The sequence below is a fragment of the Polypterus senegalus genome, chromosome 1 (genome assembly GCF_016835505.1).
Source record: "Polypterus senegalus isolate Bchr_013 chromosome 1, ASM1683550v1, whole genome shotgun sequence".
NCBI lineage: Eukaryota > Metazoa > Chordata > Cladistia > Polypteriformes > Polypteridae > Polypterus > Polypterus senegalus.
The window spans coordinates 254,005,942-254,027,819 of record NC_053154.1 but is presented as its reverse complement, the minus strand read 5'-3'; the positions used below and the strand labels follow the sequence as shown (position 1 = coordinate 254,027,819).

The 21,878-nt window shown below is 35.9% G+C and overlaps 1 protein-coding gene across 8 annotated transcripts in view; it reads left to right on the top strand.

Moving 5' to 3' along the window:
* plce1 (phospholipase C, epsilon 1) overlaps positions 1–21,878 on the top strand; it is a 310,281-nt gene that overhangs the window by 220,140 nt on the left and 68,263 nt on the right. For 5 of the 8 annotated variants that reach the window (XM_039772116.1, XM_039772091.1, XM_039772142.1 and 2 more), the window contains 7 exons: positions 13,329–13,587; positions 13,866–14,074; positions 16,728–16,769; positions 17,100–17,781; positions 20,741–20,923; positions 21,101–21,218; positions 21,575–21,731. In XM_039772116.1, the coding sequence (XP_039628050.1) occupies positions 13,329–13,587; positions 13,866–14,074; positions 16,728–16,769; positions 17,100–17,781; positions 20,741–20,923; positions 21,101–21,218; positions 21,575–21,731 (1,650 nt within the window). The remainder of the gene's footprint in view (positions 1–13,328; positions 13,588–13,865; positions 14,075–16,727; positions 16,770–17,099; positions 17,782–20,740; positions 20,924–21,100; positions 21,219–21,574; positions 21,732–21,878) is intronic. The other 3 variants (XM_039772108.1, XM_039772148.1, XM_039772100.1) reach the window with 2 other exon arrangements.

Here is a 21,878-nt window from a genome sequence, read left to right as displayed (position 1 = left end):
GATTTAGATAGAAATATAAGTAACAAGCTGGTTAAGTTTGCAGATGATAGGTGGATAGATGATAGGTGGAGTTGGCAGATAATTTGGAATCCGTTAACACTGGAATTACCAGAGCCTACAAAAAAACTGGTAGATCCTTCCCACCTTAAATCGCTACTTAACCCTAGAATTACCAGAGCCTACAAAAAAACTCGTAGATCCGTCCCACCTTAAATCACTACTTAAATCCGTCCGCACCTCTCCCAGCGTCTTTTGTCCTGTTAATGTGCAGATTTAGAGCAGCAAGCAGCCGGCTATTCCATCCCGCACCATCGCAGAACATGCACAAACTTCTCCCAGCTCATGCCTTGATTGATTATCTGGGATTGAAGTCGAGTTTTAGAGTGGAAATAATAGATTGTTATTTGGAATACATGCATTTCATGTGTGTTCCGTTTCTACTGTAATCTGTGTAAACACAATGTTAAAACAGAAACTTTCTCATATTTTAGTAATAAATGCTACAAAATGTAGGCATAAACTATAGAATATATGAAGCCTGATTTCCAAAGATCAAATAAACACTTTCATAAAAGGTTCAAGAGTGATATAACAGCTTCTGTGGCTTAGCAGTAAAATGTATTGTCACAGCCTTCCTGCTGTGCCTTATAGACCTGAGTTTGATTCCCAGCTGAGGACAAAGAGTTGTTTTTGTTTTTATCCTCAAACGGACATAAAATTTATAAATTGGTATGCACTGTCAGTTAATGAGATCGTTATATTTTCATGTGGGATGCTCCTTTGAAAATATTTTTTGACAACTGAGACTGCAATTAACATGAACAAATGTCCTTATAACTGTTATTTTTAAGATCCATAACACACAGACAGACAGAGTGCTGTGTAATAGAGAGACAGACAAACAGGCAGAGAAGTCACTAAATAAACAGTAAAAGTACTGTATAATAGATTTATCAAAAAACAGCTAAGGGAATAGTTATATAGATAGATAGGAAGGAAAGACATTATATGATAGGCAAACAGGGAAGCTAATATATAATAATAAAATTACTGTTATTACTATATAGATAGACGGAGTTCATAGTATAATAGACAGACAGAGAAAGCACTACTAAATGAAAAATAGGCGGGCAGGCAGGGGGTTAGAGCAGGGGTCCTCAATCCCAGTCCTGGAGAGCCGCAGTGGCTGCAGGTTTTTGTTCTGACCTGGTTGCTTAATTAGAAAGCAATTCTTGCCAATAAAGCACTAACAAGCTATGAAATTAAATTAACTCTGCTATGTCAGGTCATTCTCATATCCTAGATTTTCTTTCCCTTTCTATCATGCAAATGATTTGAAGGCTAAAATGGATGAGTAATTCTCAGTCCTTCACTTTTTTCTCTTCATTTTTCTTCCAAGTATTTAATTAAACCCAATAGTGCAGATAAATACACACAGGTGTAAATGTAAATAAGCTAAATGGAGAAATGTTGCTCTCTCTTGTCATTTGCATGTTATTGATAATAAAGAGCAATTAAAATAGCTGTTTAAGACAAAATTTAGCAATAAGTGCTTTTTATTAAGCAACTGGGTTGGAGCAAAAACCTGCAGCCACTGCGGCTCTCCAGGACCGTGATTGAGGACCCCTGGGTTAGAGCGTGATCGTCATTGTGAAAATAAAACTCAAAAAAGGAGGATGCAACATTGACAAGCTTCTGTTCCAAGACAGCCGCTTCCCCAGGAAAGTAAACTGTGTCAGTGTCAAGTGCCCTTTCAATGTAATGGAAACCACAGCATATAGAAAAGTGTGCGCATTGCAACAGGTACACACGTTGTAATGTAGGAAAGACGGTTCTTGTACATCCTAAAACTGCCTGTTTGCGTGCCTCTTCCAATCTGACTCAAAGTAATAGCGCGAGCATTACTTAGAGTCAGATTGGGGGGGGGGAGTTGTTAGAGCGCGTGAGCTTATTCAGTGCGGCAGGAACAACGCACATGTTGATCTTTTTTTCTTTCAGTACATGTGCCTTCCCTGTTTATTTAGTGACTTCTCTGCCTGTTTGTCTGTCTCTGTGCTATAGATCTTAAAAATAACAGTTATAAGGACACTTGTTCATGTTAATTGCAGTCTCAGTTGTTAAAAATATTTTAAAAGGAACATCCCACATGAAAATATAAAGACATATTAATATTGACAATGCATACCAATTTATAAATTATATGTCCGTTTGAGGTTAAAAAAAAACTCTTTCTCCTCAGCTGGGATTCAAACTCAGGGTCTCTAAGATACGGCAGAAAGGCTGTGACAGCATTTTTTACAGCTAAGCCACAAAAGCTGTTGAATCATTCTTGATCCTTTTGTGAAAGTGTTTATTTGATCTTTGTAAATCAGGCTTCATATATTCGATAGTTTATGCCTACATTTTGTAACATTTATTACTAAAATATGAAAAAGTTTCTGTTTTAACAATGTGTTTATACAGATTACTGTAGAAACGGAACACACATGAAATGCGTGTGTTCCAAAAACGATCTATTATTTCCACTCTAAAACTCCACTTCACTCCCAGATAATCAATCAAGGCATGAGCTGGGAGAAGCTCGTGCATGTTCTGCGACGGTGGGGATGGAGTAGCCGGCTGCTTGCTGCTCCTAATCTGCACATTAACATGACAAAAGACGCTGGCAGAGAGGTGAGGACGGATTTAAGAAGTGATTTAAGGTGGGATGGATCTATGAGTTTTTTCGTAGGTTCTGGTAATTCTAGTGTTAAATCATTGCAGAACAACAACAACATTTATTTATATCTATACTAATAAAAGGCAAAGCCCTCACCGACTGACTGACTCGCTCACTCACTCACTCACTCACTGACTCATCTCTAATTCTCCAACTTCCTGTGTAGGTAGAAGGCTGAAATTTGGCAGGCACATTCTTTACAGCTTACTTACAAAAGTTAGGCAGGTTTCATTTTGAAATTATACGCGTAACGGTCATAACTGGAACCTACTTGTGTACATATATACCGGCCATAGCCTGCAGGTCGATCACCGTGTGAGGCGGAGTTGCGTCGCTCATCGTCATGCCTCCCACTTAATTGAGTGCCTGCCCATACAAGGCCGTCTGTCAGCGGCAATCCAATAGAAACACTCTGCCGCTAAATATTTGCAGGTGAAGGACTGTGCGTATGCAGACGAAGATGAGATGGTCAGGGTGGTGTTTGGCACAAACTAAGCGAAACTGCGAGAGAAACTTTTAAGTGCCAGGTCTTAACTAACATTAAATAAAGCCGTGGACATTGCATGAGATAGCACAAGCACAGCTGAGAACCTTCGATGCATGTACTCTGAGCGGCCCACGTGAACTGACTGTAAACGCAGTACGCAATCAAAAAGCAACAGCTCCAAAGAGCGCTGAACAAAACACGCATTACACAATTGAGAAGGCAGCAAAAGAATATGAAGCGAGTGATGCATACAAGCATATTCATAAGTGCAGCTACTGCAGAAACAAAGCACACGGTGGAAAAAGTCAATGTTCAGCTAAAGGAAGACAGTGTAAAAAAAACCCGTACATGCAGTGTGTGATGTCTCAAATAAAGAGGAAGACAAGCTGTTTATTGATGCAGTAAGAAACCTGTTATCTTCACAACAGTTGACAAACACGGAATGTAACTTGAACACAACACATCCTCCAAATACGAACCTGATTGAAAGAAATAATGATAATCAAATCCTTGATTACAGCAACACTCATAAAAGTTTCCTTTTCTTTTTCATTACTTCATTAACACACTACTTCTCTGCTGCGAAGCGCGGGTATTTTGCTAGTAGGAAATATTTATACAAATAATGTAGCTCAAGTGCTTTACATGATGAAGAAAAAGAAAAAAAGACAAAGTAAGAATTAAATAAGAGAACACTAATTAACATAGAATAAAAGAAAGGTGCAATGGCCAGGGAGGACAGAAAAAACAAAAAAATCTCCAGACAGCTGGAGAAAAAATAAAATAGGCAGGGGTTCCAGGCCATGAGACCGTCCAGCCCCCTCTAGGCATTCTACCTAAGATAAAAAATCAGTCCTCATTGTATTCAGGATTTTCATGGAAGGACTTGATGATGACGGTCACATGGACTTCTGGCCTTTAATCCATCAATGTAGGGACATCATGGTGCTTTGATTAGGTGGTGGTGGCATAGATCGGACTTGAACAGAAGGACTTTGACAGCATACAGGCTTGGTCAGATTTGTGGCAGATGAAATTTAATGTCAGTAAGTGTAAAGTATTACACATAGGAAGTAAAAGTGTTAGGTTTGAATACACAAGGGGAGGTCTGAAAATCAAGAGTACACCTTATGAGAAAGATTTAGGAGTCGTAGTGGATTCTACACTATCGACTTCCCAACAGTGTTCAGAAGAATTAAGAATGCAAACAGAATGTTAGGTTATATAGCACAATGTGTGGAGTACAAGTCTAAGGAGGTTATGCTCAAGCTTTATAATGCACTGACGAGGCCTCATCTGGAGTACTATGTGCAGTTTTGGTCTCCAGGCTACAAAAAGGACATAACAGTGATAGAAAAGGTCCAGAGAAGGACAACTAGGCTGTTTCCAGGGCTACAGGAGATGAATTATGAAGAAAGATTTAAAGAGCTGAGCCTTCTCAGTTTAAGCAAAAGAAGATAAAAAGGTGACATGAGTGTTTAAAATCATGAAGGGAATTATTACAGTGAAATGAGACTGTTATTTTAAAATGAGTTTATCAAGAACAAGGGGAAAGAGTTGGAAACTTGTTAAGAGTAAAGTTCGCACAAACATTAGGAAGTTTTTCTTTACAACGAGAACCATAGATACTTGGATTAAGCTGCCAAGTAATGTGGTAAACAGTAAGACTTTAGGAACTTTCAAAGCTAGAGTTGATTTTTTTTTAAAAGGAATTAAGTGAAAAGGACTGGTGAGCTTTGTTGGGCTGAATGGCCTGTTATTGTCTAGATTGTTCTAATGCTTTAAAATAATGAGACTGACATATACTGTAGTAAGCTAAATGTTCAATATATTCATCCAACTTCTAAACTATTTAAATCGACATATTGTATTACTACGAAGTGCTTATCAGCGCAGACTCAAAGGATTTTTGCTAATTTCATTGGTCTTTAACTAATAATAAATGCTTTTTACATTGGTAAAGCACTTCTCTCACTACTCAGAGTGCTTTACATAGTGAGTGGGAAGCCACTTCAACCGCCACTAATGTGCAGCATCCACCGGAATGATGTGATGGCTGCCATTTACCACCAGTCCGCTCAACACACATTAGCTGTTGGGTGGTGAAGGGGTGATAGATACATAGCCAATTGGAAACAGGATGATTAGGGTGTCAGAATGACTAGGTGGGAGCTTTAGCCTGGACATAAGGACATACCTTGCTCTTTATGAAGTATGCCCAGCTATCTTTTATGACCAAAGAGAGTTGGGACCTTGATTTTACTTTTCATCCCAAGGAGAGCACCATTTTAACAGCACAATGTTCCTGTCACTGCAGTGGGCATTGGGATCCACATTCAGACCATGTGATATGAGCCCCCTGCTGGCTTCGTTAACACCTCTTCCAGCAGCAGCAGCCTAAGCTTTCCTGGTTGGTCTCCCATCCAAGTACTGGCCAGGCCCAAACGTGTTTAGGTTTGGGAATAAAAAATATAAATTGTGGTGCAGAAGAAGAAGGAGATGATAAGAAGTCTGAGTATCCACTGTTACTTTAAAATAAAGAAGAGAAGGGGTGAGCTTTTAAATTTGGACATGGTTATGGAGTAGAGGGGTAGGTTTAAAAGTGTGTTACAAATGTTGAAGCATAAGTTCTTTTCAAAATATACAACAATTGGAAAATTGAAGAAATTGAGTGAATGCATAAAGAGTTAAGAAAGAAACAAAAACCTCCAGCAGTAACATAAGGGCTTATATTATAATGTATATTTTCAAATGTCAAAAAACATTTAGAGAGGAATACTGAGGAAAACAAAAAAGTCAATACTAAGAGTTTCTTTTAGTATTTTGGCAGTAACAGGAGGAAATTATGTATTTTAGGAAAGGCAAAGGGGGAAACATAAAAAACAGTAAATGCTGTAAATTTTATTTTTCACATGTAATTAAATTAATAACAGTAGTCATAGGAAGTGAAAGATTTAAAAATGTATTTCAAAAAGTGTATGGATCAGTTGTTTAGTTATTTTTCTGCTTCATCTGCAGAACTCAAAATGTAGAACTTGCCTTGAATATCCACTCTCAGTTTACCAGGAAACAAGAGAATGTATCTGATTTTAGCTTTCTCTATGTTCTGTTTAATGCTGTAAAATGAGACACTTTTAGCAGCCATCGAAGGTGAAAAATCAGGGAGAATGCAAATGCAGTTATTTTCAAATATAATCTCTTGTTTTAGAGAAATGACATCACAGTTAATTCAGATTGTAATTCAGTGAAACTGCTTCTAGGTTTTGATGCATTCGATCTGCATATGTGGTAAGCTGTTGATATCCTAGTGCCTGATTTGAAGTCCTCTCCAATTATTTGAGAGAATAGTTCAGCAATGAATTTCACTGGGTTTGGGCTTTCACAGTTTTCAGGGAGATATTCAATTCTGATATTATTTCTTCGATATCCATCTTCCAGCGCCAGCTAGTCTGTCTCCAAGCACTTTGCATTTGGATTTTGTAGCTGTTCCTTTTTGTCGGCTGAGGAAGCCAGTTGTTCAATTTGAGTCGTTAACATTTGCTTAATGTCTTCAAGCTGAGCACCAAGTGCTATAAATTTATTTTCAAACTTACTTGCATTTTCCTGTATTTGTTCCTCAATTTTTTCTAGCACATCTTTATAGGATGCCTAAAAGTGATTTCTTAAACATTTGTCCAAGTCTTTAATGTCCTAAAGTTGCTTCTCTTATGTCATGTTTATATCCTTTATATCTTTCCTAGTATCCTTTATAGTCTTCTTTATATTACTTTTTATCTCATTTATGTGTCCCCCTGCCCCCAAGAATGCGGTAGTTATTGCAGTGGTAATTGCAGTGATGGTCACCTTCAGCTCAGACTGCACATTTTGGTCTTCCCTGTGCTCGGATGGAGTAGCAAGCCCAGTCGGAGTTGGTGCCGCTGACTTGATGTGGGTAATTAACAGTGCGGAAAATAAAGACATGTTCAGTTTCAATGAACCTTCTGAAATCGATTAGTTCCCCTGGCCCAACTCACTTTGAACTTTTGCTCTTGACTGGAGGCGATGCTGCAGCCCGAACACAGACAGGCAGACATCGTTGCAAGTCACCACACATGCTTTATTTACAACTAGCAAAATACCCGCGCTTCGCAGCGGAGAAGTAGTGTGTTAAAGAAGTTATGAAAAAGAAAAGCAAACATTTTAAAAATAACGTAAGATGATTGTTAATGTAATTGTTTTGTCATTGATATTGAGTGTTATTGTCATATCTATCTATTTATATATATATATATTTATATATATCTGTGTATATATATATATATATATATATATAGCAAAATACCTGCGATTGGCAGCGGAGAAGTAAAAAGAAAAGGAAACATTTTAATAATAACGTAACATGATTGACAATGTAATTGTTTTGTCATTGTCATGAGTGTTGCTGGCATATATATATATATATATATATATATATATATATGTATATATACACACACATACATATATATATACATACTGTATATACACACACATATATATATATACATACTGTATATACAAATATACATATCTACATATATACTGTATATACACATATATATATACAAATCTACATATATATCCACATATATATATATTAGGGGTGGGACTCGATTAAAAAAATTAATCCAATTAATTAGAGGCTGTGTAAGAATTAATCTTGATTAATCGTATGTAATCGCACACGTAAATTTGCCCCAAATCGCAAATGTTTTTTTTTAATTTAAAAGTGTTTTAGTGGGCTTACAGAATCAAATAATAGACATGGACATGAATATTGTAAACTGAAGCTGTTTTAATTTCTGAAAAAAGCGTTTAAACTGCATTTGAATTCAAAACAGAAACAAAAATATCATCCCAAGTTAAAATTGGGCAGACTTAAAAATAAAGTGGTAGTTTAAGTACTTTAAGTACATTTTCAGAATAGTATTGTCTTTAAATAATAATAACCAAAATTTCAACATAAAGTGCAGTTTTTCTTCTTAAAAAAATAAGTCAGAAACATAAAAGGTAATTTGACCAACTTAATCTTTAAACTCTGAGTAACATTAGCCAAAATTATTTTGTACATTAGGCTAAAACAGTGTGATCATTGAACATTTTGTAATTAGATGTAATTAGAATTACTAACGGTCACGGAAGTCCAATGATCCCCAGTAAGAGCCACAAAGTCCGCTTTCTGTAATGCATCTAATTTTGCTTGCTTTTCAGTGTGCACAAAACCATGCTTTTATCAAGGCTTCGCTCGGTAGTCGAAATGATCAGTCGTAGGAACGGCTTTATTCCGACTGTAACATTTTTGTAGCTGTGATGTGTGCATCAGTGTAATGGATGTACCAGGAAATCATGCATTGACAAAAGTTCCCGCTTGCTTGGAATTGAAAGTGTGATTAAATGCGCTATTTTTAACGCTTATGGAGTACATGCATCGAAGCTTCTCAGCTGTGCTTGTGCTAATAAAGGGAAACATTTTAAAAATAACGTAACATGATTCTGTTAACCTAATATTTTTCATACGTCCCAAACCAAGGAGATGCTAAGGTAAAATGAATCGGTAGCGCGTACATACTCAGTGCATCCCTCTCGAATCGAACCTCAATGTCGGCATTAGAGGCTTAAGACTCTACAATTAGCCACAGCGTGTGGCTTGTCTATGCGAGAATATGTACTGTAGATCGGGGTATATATATACATTTATATATATGTGGAGAAGTAGAAGTTATGAAAAAGAAAAGGGAACATTTTAAAAATAACGTAACATGATTGTCAATATACAGTAATTGTTTTGTGAGTGTTATTGAATGTTGCTGTCATCAAGGATTTGATTATCATTATTTGTTTCAATCAGGTCGTATTTGTATGATGTGTTGTGTTCAAGTTACATTCCGTGTTTGTCAATCGCTGTAAAGATAAGAGGTTTCATTCATCGATTAGTTTCTTACTGCATCAATAAACAGCTCGCCTTCCTCTTTATCTGAGATGTGACAAACTGCATGCACGGGTTTTTTTACACTGTCTTCCTTTAGCGGGACATTCACTTTTTCCACCGTGTGCTTTGTTTCCGCAGTAGCTGCACTTATGAATATGATTCTATGTATCAGACGCTTCATATTTTTTTGCTGCCTTCTCAATTGTGTAATTCGGTTTTTGTTCAGCACTCTTTGGAACTGTTGCTTTTGTCTGTGCACTGCGTCAGTTCCCGTGAGCCGCTTGGTGTTCTTGCATCGAAGGTTCCCAGCTGTGCTGGTGCCATCTCGTAATGTCAGCTAAGACCCGCACTTAAAAGTTTCTCTCGCAGTTTCAATGAGTTTGTGCCAAACACCACCCTGACCATCTCATCTTCCTCTGCATAAGCACAGTCCTTCACACGTGAATATTTACCGGCAGTGTTTGTATTGGATTGCCGCTGATGGACGGCCTTATATGGGCAGGCACTAAATTACAAACGCTAGTGGCAGCCTGTCTATGAACTTAATTTAATATAAACTTACGGTTCACGCCGTGCTTTGTTTCCGCAGTAGCTGTACTTATGAATATGCTTGTATGCATCATTTGCTTCATAATGTTTTTCTGCCTTCTCAATTGTGAAATGGCGTTTTGTGCTCATCGCTTGTTCTCTACGTACTTACGTAGGCGGCGTGATGATGTCACACGAAACTCCGCCCCCCACGGCCATCTCCAACTCAACTCCATTACATTATATGTAGAAAAATAGGTTCCAGTTATGACCCTTACGCGTAGAATTTCGAAATGAAACCTGCCCAACTTTTGTAAGTAAGCTGTAAGGAATAAGCCTGCCAAATTTCAGCCTTTTACCTACACGGGAAGTTGGAGAATTAGTGATGAGTCAGTGAGTGAGTGAGTGAGTTAGTGAGTGAGGGCTTTGCCTTTTATTAGTATAGATATTTACAGTTCTAAAAGTAAACCACACACATAACCCAGTGCCCCTGCACCAATCACCCTCAGTCTAGGCCTCTTTCCTCAATGCCTCTCCTTCTGACCGCCTCCACTCCTCTCCTCCAGGCTTCGTCCTTTTCCACCCAACTCCAGATATCGAATGGAGGGAGGCGGCCCCTTTTATGTTCACCCGGACGTGCTCCAGGTGCCTCTCGATGAACTTCCGCCGGCACTTCCTGGTGTGGCGGAAGTGCCGGTTAAGCACCCAGAAGCACTCCAGGTTACCCTGGTAATCCTTCCGCCAGCACTTTCCTATGGGCCCCTATAAGGTTGGGTTTCCATGCTCTGTTCCTCGGCTGCCCTCTCCTGGTCCGGAGGAGGCGTAGCCCCTGTTCCGGTCCTTCCAGGCATCCTGGCTGGGTACCGTCCCCAGCCGCTCACCACCATATATATAGTGGAGACGGAAGGAAATCGTACATAAACAAAAACCATAGAGAAAATTATTGAGTAATTTGGTAAGAACTCTTAGAAACGTATTTACAAAAGCCAATATTATTTTTGCACTGCCTCCTAAGACAAATAATAGTGTAATAAATAATTTATTAACAGAGTGGGAATTTGAGGTAGATGAAATACTTTTAAATTCAATGGCGGTAGTGGTGGAGAGTAATTTAGAGGATTGGATTCAGGATCATTATACTTTACAACCACTGTTGGCTTTCCAATATTTGCAACAGTGGCTGGATTATTTTGAACTTCCTGAATCCTCCACAATAAATTAATTATAACGGCCTTCCTCTCGCTCAAACACTGAACTTAACATCACTAAATAAAAGCCCTGATGTTAAGTCAGTGTTTTTAATATTTAATATTTATTTAATTTTAACCCAACTTATGCCTAATTTTTATATTGTTTATAATAACCCTAAATCTTAATTTTTATACACTGCCCTGAGGTTAAAATAGTAATGGAGGGTGTATTTTAAACCTAATAATTATCTTTATTTTAGATTAAATGTACAAGGAAATTTTTAAACAGTTATTAAATATTATATTTTTATGACTTTTTATTAGACCTAAATTTGAAAAGTTTTTTTAATAGGTCTTATTAGTTAATTTTTTAAATATTTTAAGTTTTTATAATTCCTTGGTTTATTTTAATTAATTTTAGGATATGATCATCTTGATTTTAGACGGCCTTTTTACTTGAATTATTTTAAATTTTAAATTGGGGGTCAGTGTGCCCAGGCATGCCCATTGGGCGTATATCCCCTACCCTAAAACTATCCAGTTATATAAAAAGTTAATGATCCCAGACCTAATAACTGTAGGTCATTTAGCTTAAAATATACTATGGATAAATTAGTGGAAGCAATTATTACAGAAAAGACTGAAAGATGCATATTATACAGGAATCAAAGAATTGTTCTGAGAGAAACTTTTCCAGAATTAGGTGATGTTAAATGTGCTGTCTCTCCAGTCTACAGGATCAGTGTTGGATCTATTGCTCTTTTTAATATACATACAGTAAATTATCTAGACAAGAATATAATCAGTAATCTAGTTATATTTGCAGATCATATCAAACTAGATGGAAGGACAGGTAATCAGCAAAATTGTTACAGGAGGATCTGGACAGCATACAGTCTTGGACTGATTTGTGCCAGATGAAAATTAATGTAAGTCCATGCAAGGTATTACATGTAGAAAGTAGAAATGTTGAATTTCAATAACACAGTGGTGGTGGAGGTTTGAAAGTTGAAAGTACACCATATGAGAAGGACCTACTGACTTCATCATTATCTACATCAAGACTTAAGTAGGTTGTTAGGTTATATATATATATCACAATGTATGGAGTACAAGTAAAGGAAGTTTTAAACTCCATCCTACAGAAAAGACATAGCAATACTTGAGAAAGGAGAGTGACTAAGCTGATAATAGGACTGAAATGTATCGACTCTGAGGAGAGACTGAAATAGCTGAACCTTTTCAGTTTAGGCAAATGGAGATTAATGAATCCCAGCTGTTACTTTAATTACCATCCATCCATTTTCCAACCCATTGAATCCAAACACAGGGTCACGGGGTCTGCTGGAGCCAATCCCAGGGCACAAGGCAGGAACCAATCCCAGGACACATACATCCACACACCAAGGCCAATTTTAGAATTGCCAATCCACCTACCCTGCATGTCTTTGCGAGGAAACTGGAGTACCCAGAGGAAACCCACAAAAACATGGGGAGAACATGCAAACTCCATGCAGGGAGGACCCAGGAAGCGAACCTAGGTCTCCTGACTGCAAGGCAGCAGCGCTACCACGGCGCCACCGTGCCACCATTACTTTTAATTGCTGTTAATTTAATTTTTCATCAAGAACACACAAACACAGTTGGAAAAATATTAAGGGTAGATTTTGCACAAATTTTAGAAAGTCTTTCTTCATACAAAGAACTACAGATGCATGGAATAAATTACCAAGTAGTATGGTGGAGACGTGGATTTTAGGAACCTTCAAATTATGACTTAATATGATTTTGGAGACTCTTGGTGAATGTGATGGATAAGCTTGTTGGACTGAATGACCTGTTCTCTTCAGAATTGTTCTAATGTTGTAATATCTGGTACAGGTCTTTTACTGAAAAAGTAAATATGGATTTAGATAAAGAGATTGCATTTCTAGATTTAATTACTTGTTACATGTTTATAACAAAATAGAAAAAATATTGAATCATATTGGAATATAGTTTTATCTATCTTGAGTTCAAAAAGGCTTCTGGTAAAATATTTTACTAATTATATAATTATATAATTGAAGTGTTTCTCAAGAAATACTGGTGCTGCTGCATTTTACAGTTGATATTTATAATATAGACAAAAAATATAAATAATGTGCTGGAAAACCTGCAAATGACATTAAACTAAACAACTACTGGATATCCCAGAATCAGAAAAATCATTGCAGATGGACCTGGGGAGAATCCTGACTTTGGCAGATATGAGGTACATAAAGGTTAATGTAGGTAAGTATTAAATGTTACACAAATTAAGTAAAAATGTTAGGTATTGTTACACGATTGCATAAGAATAATAGATAATAATATAATTTGACATGGTGACAATTAGGCAGCTGATAGAGCAAATCTTTAAAAAATATTTCATATAAAGTATGTTTATCAATAATATGCAGCAATTTTTATTTTCAGGTCTCGAAAAGTGCTTAAAATGTGGCAGTTTATGGATCAGTCAGACATTGAAACTATGAGAAGTCTGAAGGATGCAATGGCACAACATGAATCTTCAGCAGAATATAGGAAGCTAGTGAACAGGGCCCTTAACATCCCAGGCTGTAAAGTTGTGCCTTTCTGTGGTGTTTTCCTCAAGGAGCTTTGTGATGCTCTTGATGGAGCGGCAAGCCTCATGAAATTGCACCCTGGATTAATCTCAGAAGATGAAACAATTGAGGTGATATATATTGTTTAATTTCTCTTTATTTTGTAAAACCAAACTGAGGTGAAAATGTTTAGGTTTTTTTTTGTATTTTTAAAGTTTTATTATAATTTTTACTGAGATATTTAGGCATTCAGCATGATATAGTACAATTTTCCAACTTCTTTTCATATGATGAAATCACAATATTAAATGTTATATTTTTTTATTTATTTGATTGATAATGACTTTTGCATTCTGTAATTGTTATTGAGAAAAATCTTTATAAAATAGTTATTTTCAAACTATTACAGTTTGTCGCAGATTACAATGGACAGGATAACTTCCTACTGCGAGTTGGCAAGGAGGGTCTAAACAATACTGAGAAAGAAAGTACAGTTAGCAATATACTGCAGACGATTCGCAGCTGCAACCGGAGTCTGGAGTCTGAAGAAGGAGAGGAGACAATTAGTGAAGGTACTGGATCACGCAAAAACTCCTTTAAAGACAAGAACAAATTCCAGTAAGTACATGAAAAATTGTCTTAAGATAAAATACTTTTGGCTTCTTTGTTTTTTAATACTTTTAAACTGTTTGAATAGAATCTGAATTTCTTTTTTCATATGTTAAATTGTTTTTAAAATATCTGCAAGGCAGTATTTTACAGGTTGGCTTTTTAGGTAAAGTATGACCATTGGGTTTCTTAAAGTTTACAAGATTTTTTTATTTTTATAAAGTATAAGATACCGTATCTGTAGATTATATAAAATAAGAAACTCTAACTCTTTACAATCTTGACCCAGAAAGAATGGAGAGTTATAAAATAAATGACTGAATGGTTGCCCAGCATAAAGTTTATTCTTCTTTGCAGTAGCCAGAATTCCATAATGCACACATATTTATGGATAAAATTGTTTCACATTGATTGTAGTCTTTTGAAACAGATTTTATTACAGTTAGACATTCCAATGCATTGTGTTAACATCTGTGGATTTCTAAAAGAAAATCATCACATTCATTTTTCTTAAGATGATTCTTCATACATTAGCAGGGTTAAAAATACTGTAGTGCTGTATTGTACTTGACAGCAATCATGCAGTGAATTTTAGCTCATTTTATTGCTCTTTTAGGTGACTTGCTATTCTTAGAAGGACAGCTCACTTTGGCCAAACTAATGTTTCAGGCTCATTCCCTTTTTGTAGACACCCCTGCCACTGAATGTGGAATGCCAGCTCATACTACTGTGGACTCAGCTCTGATGTCATCTCCCTGGCTGATGCAAGAGACAGAATCATTACAATATTTTTGCATAATTTAATACTTACACATAAGTAAACATCTTGCTTAATAGACAGTCTTTCTTTTAACAAGCAAAGGAGGTAACTGTTAAGTAGGAAGGAGTACAGTTTAGAATATAAAAAAATAATTAGAAATATGAATGGGTCAGTCATTTATTAATCCACTTAGTCCTGAACAGGGCAGGGTTAAAACAAAGTAGTTTATAAATAATTGCTTAAACATATGGGTTCTGGAAAGTAATTTGAAAATGAAACAGAGATATCTTTTTACCTTCTACTGTTTTCTGTCCTTTCACCTCAATTCAGTCTAAAAGGAAGAGATATTTATTTATCAGTGCCAGTTTTATGGTGACACAGTTTTTTCTAGTCCAAAAATATAATATACAAATTGTAGCACTTCAAACTAAATAACCTTCAACCATGTGTAACATCCTAGTTAGACAATTTTCCAGATGAGATTTTAAAATTATTTTGTTAGTGGTAAGAAATTTTACAATGGATTTTATTGATATTTTATAAACACAATACTGTAGTCTTAACCTTCCAAAAGGTGTAAATATTAATTGTTTAGATATCTAGACACACTCATATAGAAAAATGTATTCTGGTTGAATTTCTACTTTTTTCTTTTTTCTTTTTTTTTGTAACACAGTAGGCCAGTGACTAAGAGTGCAGGGACAATTGCTCCAAATGTAATGAGGTTATCAGGAACTCCCCTTGGGTATCAGTGCTTAGACCATTAACCTTTTAAATGTGCATACCTGTACTTGAATATATGACATTAATAATGACATAGATTCTTAATATTTAGGTAAGGGTATAGCGGGTTGGAAAATGGATGGCTGGATGGATAAATTATGGAATCAACAGGTTAAAGTGAAGTGATAGCAGATGGAAAAGGTGACAATTAAAACAATTTAAAACATCTGAACACTTAAGAAATGCAGTTTAATATAGTGACACAACCATGGCACAGACAAGCAAAATGTTAATTATAAATGCAAGACTGGCAATAATTTCATACAGGAAGTAATTTCTAAAAAGATGTTGAAGTTTGCCTTGACAAAAATGTTCAGAATCAATTTAAAAAGGCAGGTAATATTCAGGTTGTATTTGTAAATTATGGTGAAATATAAATCAAAGAACATTGTGAGAATCTATAATATAGTAGTGAAACCCCATTTGGATTATCATGTGCACTGTTGGTATTCATGCTACAATAAAGGCAGCTCTGCAAGCTGTGCAGAGAAGAACTAAGGAGACATGTTCAACAAGCTGAGAGAAGTGAACCTCTTTAGCCTTAAACAGGAAAGGCAGAGCTTAGAGAGACCTAATCAGAGTCTTAAAAATTGTTAAAGGCATTCATAAGACTTATCCATCAGAATATTTTCAGTTAAATAGTAAGTCAAATACTTGCACCTTTAAGAAACTGAACCCTGGAAACATTACTTCACACAAGATGTTGTGGAAATCTGAAACTAACTACTGAGTCATGTAGTTGAAGCAGAATACCTGACAGCTTATGAAAAAGTATCTGAATGGATATTAGATTATCTTAATTACTAGCTATCCAAAACTAATAATGGTCTTCTGTTTTCATAATGTTAATTCAGCTTGTCTTTAGTAGCATTAAATATTTTTTAATAATATAAATTAGAAGATTTATGCTTAGAAATGCTGAGTTCATTTTTGCTCCAAATCTTTCTTGGCCCTGCATGCCTGTTTTGTTTAAAATAAAATTCTGGAATTATCTGAAAGAGAATGTCAATCCTTATAGCTCCTTGCCCTTTACTTGACAGGTTTCTTCACCTGGCACTTTTTCACATTTCTTTGTGATTTTTCCTTTCTTTTCCTCCGCCTTCTATTACTTATTTGTAGCTCCTCTTCTGTGAGAAAAACATCTGAGTCCAACCGTGTGCTGTAAGTTTGCTGATACTTTTATATCTGCCTATTTGTTATGCACTTTTACTTACCCACCTTTTTGAATATTTATTTTGCCTGAGAACGGGCATTCATAGTACTTTTATGTAGGTAAAGTATCAAGATTTTACTCCTTTCAACGATTTTCTTATTTAATCATATGGCTTTGTTTGTTACTTTCATGAGTGAAAGAAAGCCCTTCTGTGTTATTTTTTTATTTTGATGGAATGGTGAAATGTAAATATAAAATGCTTAGCATATTTTATTTGTTAATTAAACATTACAGAGGCTTTTATTTTATTTGTTGGCTGAGTTGCTGCATCTGTTTAGATTTGTAGTTGGAGACCTCTCAGATTCAGAAGGAGATTTATTTGAGCAGACCAAGGATATGGATTTTCAAGGAACAGAAGAACAACAGAAGGCTTTCAACCATGATACTGAACTTATCCCTTGGTATGTTTTATCTATTAAGCCTGATGTCCACCAGTTTTTACTCCAAGGGTCTACAGTCATTCATTATGATCAAGAAACTCATCTCTCTGCTCGCTGCTTGTTAAAGTTGCAGCCTGATAACTGTTTTTTAACCTGGTCTAAGTCAGCAAATTGTTGTCCATCAAATATTAAAATGAAGAATGTTTTACCAGGTAACAGTGGTGAACTTAGCTTTTGTAAGTTACAGTTTTGTGGACAAGTAGGACTAAATGGACTCTCTGATGGGTTCTTGGACTTATATGCAGTAAAAGCCGTATATATGGGCCATCCAGGAATTGATATGCATGCTGTTTGCATTCAAAACAAACTATGTAATATGTCATTGGAAGAGAGTGGGATCACGTTACTGTATGGTGTGCATACTACTGATAATAAGCTGCTGCACATTGTGGCTCCAGCTTATACTGCCAAAATGCTTTATGATGGACTGCAACAATTGGTTTCTGCTGTGAGAAAAATGAAGAAATTTCCTGATCAGAGGCTTCAGTGGCTGAGAAGACAGTACATCAGTTTATATCAGGTAACTTTGTTAAGCCATTAGAAATATATTGCAAAAGACAGCAAAATCAGATTTTTAACTTAAAGACATACTGTACATTTAGAAAATGTTTTTGGTTCGAGCATAGAGTACATTGTATCTTCATAGTAATTTTGAATAAAATAGTAAAGCTTTAATTAAAAAAACAATGAGCAGAATAGTAATAGAAATTGGAAGAAATTTATGTTCATTTTTATTTTAATAGTGATAAGTAAAACTTCACAAATTCTAACTGTTAAACTTAAATGCTCATTGAAATGATAAAAAGAAATGCAATTTCTCTTTCTTATTTTAACATCATAATTACTGTGATTGCAGTGACGGTTAGATTTTATTTTTTTGATATGCAGGTTGAGACTCTTAATTAACATTCCAGATTGATGTGTCCTCTGGGTTTTTGGTTTCCTTCAGAATCTTCTTAAAAAATCTCAAATTCTTGTCTCAGTCTATGACAAAGTTCAATGCATGTTGAATTTTCACTTTATATTTCCTACCTGGATATTTAGAGAACTTGAAAATATTAAACATTATTAAAGCAAGTGATACTATTTTTTATTATTAAACCCACTTAATCTAATTCTGGTTCACAGAGGCAAAAGGTAGGAAACAGCTTTAGACAGAGTGCCAGTCCATTATATGGCCCACTCATGCACATAGCCACAACCAGACTCAAGAAATTGGTGATTTCCAAAATCATCATTCATTGAGGTATTTCTGTAATGCACCATGCATGTTTGACATAGTAGCTGATTTCATTCTGTGTAGTTTGCTCTTTGAAGCTTAACATTTTTGCAATTAGTTATTATACATTTGTATCACACACCATAATTATAATTTAATATCAGACATCACTGTATGGTTTTAAGAACATTTTTTTGCCTAACTTATTACTTTTGAATATCTTCAAACTGTACACTCTATCTTGTAGTTTAGTACAACAATTGTTGCATACTAGTTGATTGTAGGGTTATATTCATGCACTATATTGTACAAACCGGATTCCAAAAAAGTTGGGACACTATACAAATCGTGAATAAAAACTGAATGCAATGATGTGGAGGTGCCAACCTCTAATATTTTATTCAGAATAGAACATAAATCACGGAACAAAAGTTTAAACTGAGAAAATGTATCATTTTAAGGGAAAAATATGTTGATTCAGAATTTCATGGTGTTAACAAATCCCAAAAAAGTTGGGACAAGGCCATTTTCACCACTGTGTGGCATCTGCCCTTCTTCTTACAACACTCAACAGACGTCTGGGGACCGAGGAGACCAGTTTCTCAAGTTTAGAAATAGGAATGCTCTCCCATTCTTGTCTAATACAGGCCTCTAACTGTTCAATCGTCTTGGGCCTTCTTTGTCGCACCTTCCTCTTTATGATGTGCCAAATGTTCTCTATAGGTGAAAGATCTGGACTGCAGACTGGCCATTTCAGTACCCGGATCCTTCTCCTGCGCAGCCATGATGTTGTGATTGATGCAGAATGTGGTCTGGCATTATCTTGTTGAAAAATGCAGGGTCTTCCCTGTAAGAGATGACGTCTGGATGGGAGCATATGTTGTTCTAGAACCTGAATATATTTTTCTGCATTGATGGTGCCTTTCCAGACATGCAAGCTGCCCATGCCACACGCACTCATGCAACCCCATACCATCAGAGATGCAGGCTTCTGAACTGAGCGTTGATAACAACTTGGGTTGTCCTTGTCCTCTTTGGTCCGGATGACATGGAGTCCCAGATTTCCAAAAAGATCTTCGAATCGTGACTCGTCTGACCACAGAACAGTCTTCCATTTTGCCACACTCCATTTTAAATGATCCCTGGCCCAGTGACAACGCCTAAGCTTGTGGATCTTGCTTAGAAATGGCTTCTTCTTTGCACTGTAGTTTCAGCTGGCAACGGCGGATGGCACGGTGGATTGTGTTCACTGCCAATGGTTTCTGGAAGTATTCCTGAGCCCATTCTGTGATTTCCTTTACAGTAGCATTCCTGTTTGTGGTGCAGTGTCGTTTAAGGGCCCGGAGATCACGGGCATTCAGTATGGTTTTACGGCCTTGACCCTTACACACAGAGATTGTTCCAGATTCTCTGAATTTTCAGATGATGTTATGCACAGTTGATGATGATAGATGTAAAGTCTTTGCAATTTTTCGCTGGGTAACACCTTTCTGATATTGCGCCACTATCTTTCTGCGCAACATTGTGGGAATTGGTGATCCTCTACCCATCTTGGCTTCTGAGAGACACTGCCACTCAGAGAAGCTCTTTTTATACCCAATCATGTTGCCAATTGACCTAATTAGTGTTTATTGGTCTTTCAGCTCTTCGTTATGCTCAAATTTACTTTTTCCAGCCTCTTATTGCTACTTGTCACAACTTTTTTGGGATTTGTTGACACCGTGAAATTTTGAATCAACATATTTTTCCTTTAAAATGATACATTTACTCGGATTAAACGTTTGATCTGTCATCTACGTTCTATTACAAATAAAATATTGACATTTGCCATCTCCACATCATTGCATTCAGTTTTTATTCACAATTTGTTTAGTGTCCCAACTTGTTTGGAATCCGGTTTGTAATTTAATGTGTTTTTGATATAAATAATTTTTGTAATCACATTATGTGATTAATTCTAGAAGTTCATATATTATTTAGTATTGATTTTAATAATGTGTAACAGATAAAGTATTTCCTAAATGTTACAATCCTTTCGTGTTAATAATCATGGAGGCACCAAGATTTTGAATATGGTTCCTTTAAGCTAGCATTGTAATTAAGTAATTTCTGTTCAAGTGTCACTGATCAAAATATTTTTGTGCAAGAGCACTTCCTTTGGAAGTGTTTCTCAAATTTAGCCTTTCTTAAATTTGCATTTCATCAATACAGAGTATTATTGATTAATACTACATATGTAAGCTGTACAATATATTTGCAGGAGGATGGTAAATATGAGGGACCAACACTAGCTCAAGCCATTGAATTATTTGGAGGTAGGCGGTGGAATTCAGGCAATTCAAATACAGGAACAATGACAAAAGTTGTTGAGAAGCCTGCTGTACAGAGGAACAGTACTCTTGGAATCAACTCAACAAAAAAGAAAAAGAAGGTATTTATGAGGGTAAGAAAGAACATATCCATCTATAATCAAGGCAGATATTTCAGGACTTTCATATTGCGTTGGTTCAGCAGTAGTATTTAAATTAAACGGAGCCCAGACTAATTATTTTTGATTTAGAATAATTAATAAATCACCCATATATGTATTTTCTAAAGTATTTCATCTTTTTATCAACAGGGAGATAGTGGAGATGCTACAGATGATGAGATGGTGCCTCGAAAACCAAAAACATATAAAGAAACCCGTATTAGGAGTGGCTCTGACCCTCCAGAGTTTGTAGAGCAAGAAGAATCTGGTATTGTTCCAAATCTACTTAGCTCACATACTTTTTTACTGTTGTAATGACATAATCATACTTTGATTCAGCTTTAAACTTTAAAGGTGTTTTACATAAGACAAAAATATTGTTCTTAAAAAGGGTGTTGTTTCATAATAAAGTAAATCATTGGCAATCAATGGTGGCAATAAGTTTTTACTAAAGGAGTCAAAATTTTTTTTTCCAGTTACATGCAGTTTTATGTGTTTAATAATATTTTACAAACAGCATATTTCCTGGCTTAGCATCGATAATTTGTATAACTAATATGATTAATATCTTCACAATTCATTTTAAAACTGAATTAAATTTTATTTGAATGTGTTTTGATCTAGACGAGAGCTGTAGGATTGGTTTTACTGGAGTCAGCACCCTACCATCAAGAAAATCTCAATCTCTGGCTGTCTCTGGCTCCTCTAGTTTAGCGTTGACGTGTCCAGTCAGACCTGCTTCCTCTCCAGTACTATCACAGTCTAATAAAGGCCAATCATAGTAAGTAACACCTATACAAAAAAGGAATGATTCCATTGGGCTATGAGTGACAAAAACAAATAATTTATGTTAAATATTTTGAAAATATTGCAATTTTATTCAAATAAGCCTGACTGTATTTCATTTATTTAGAACTCAGAAAGTTGC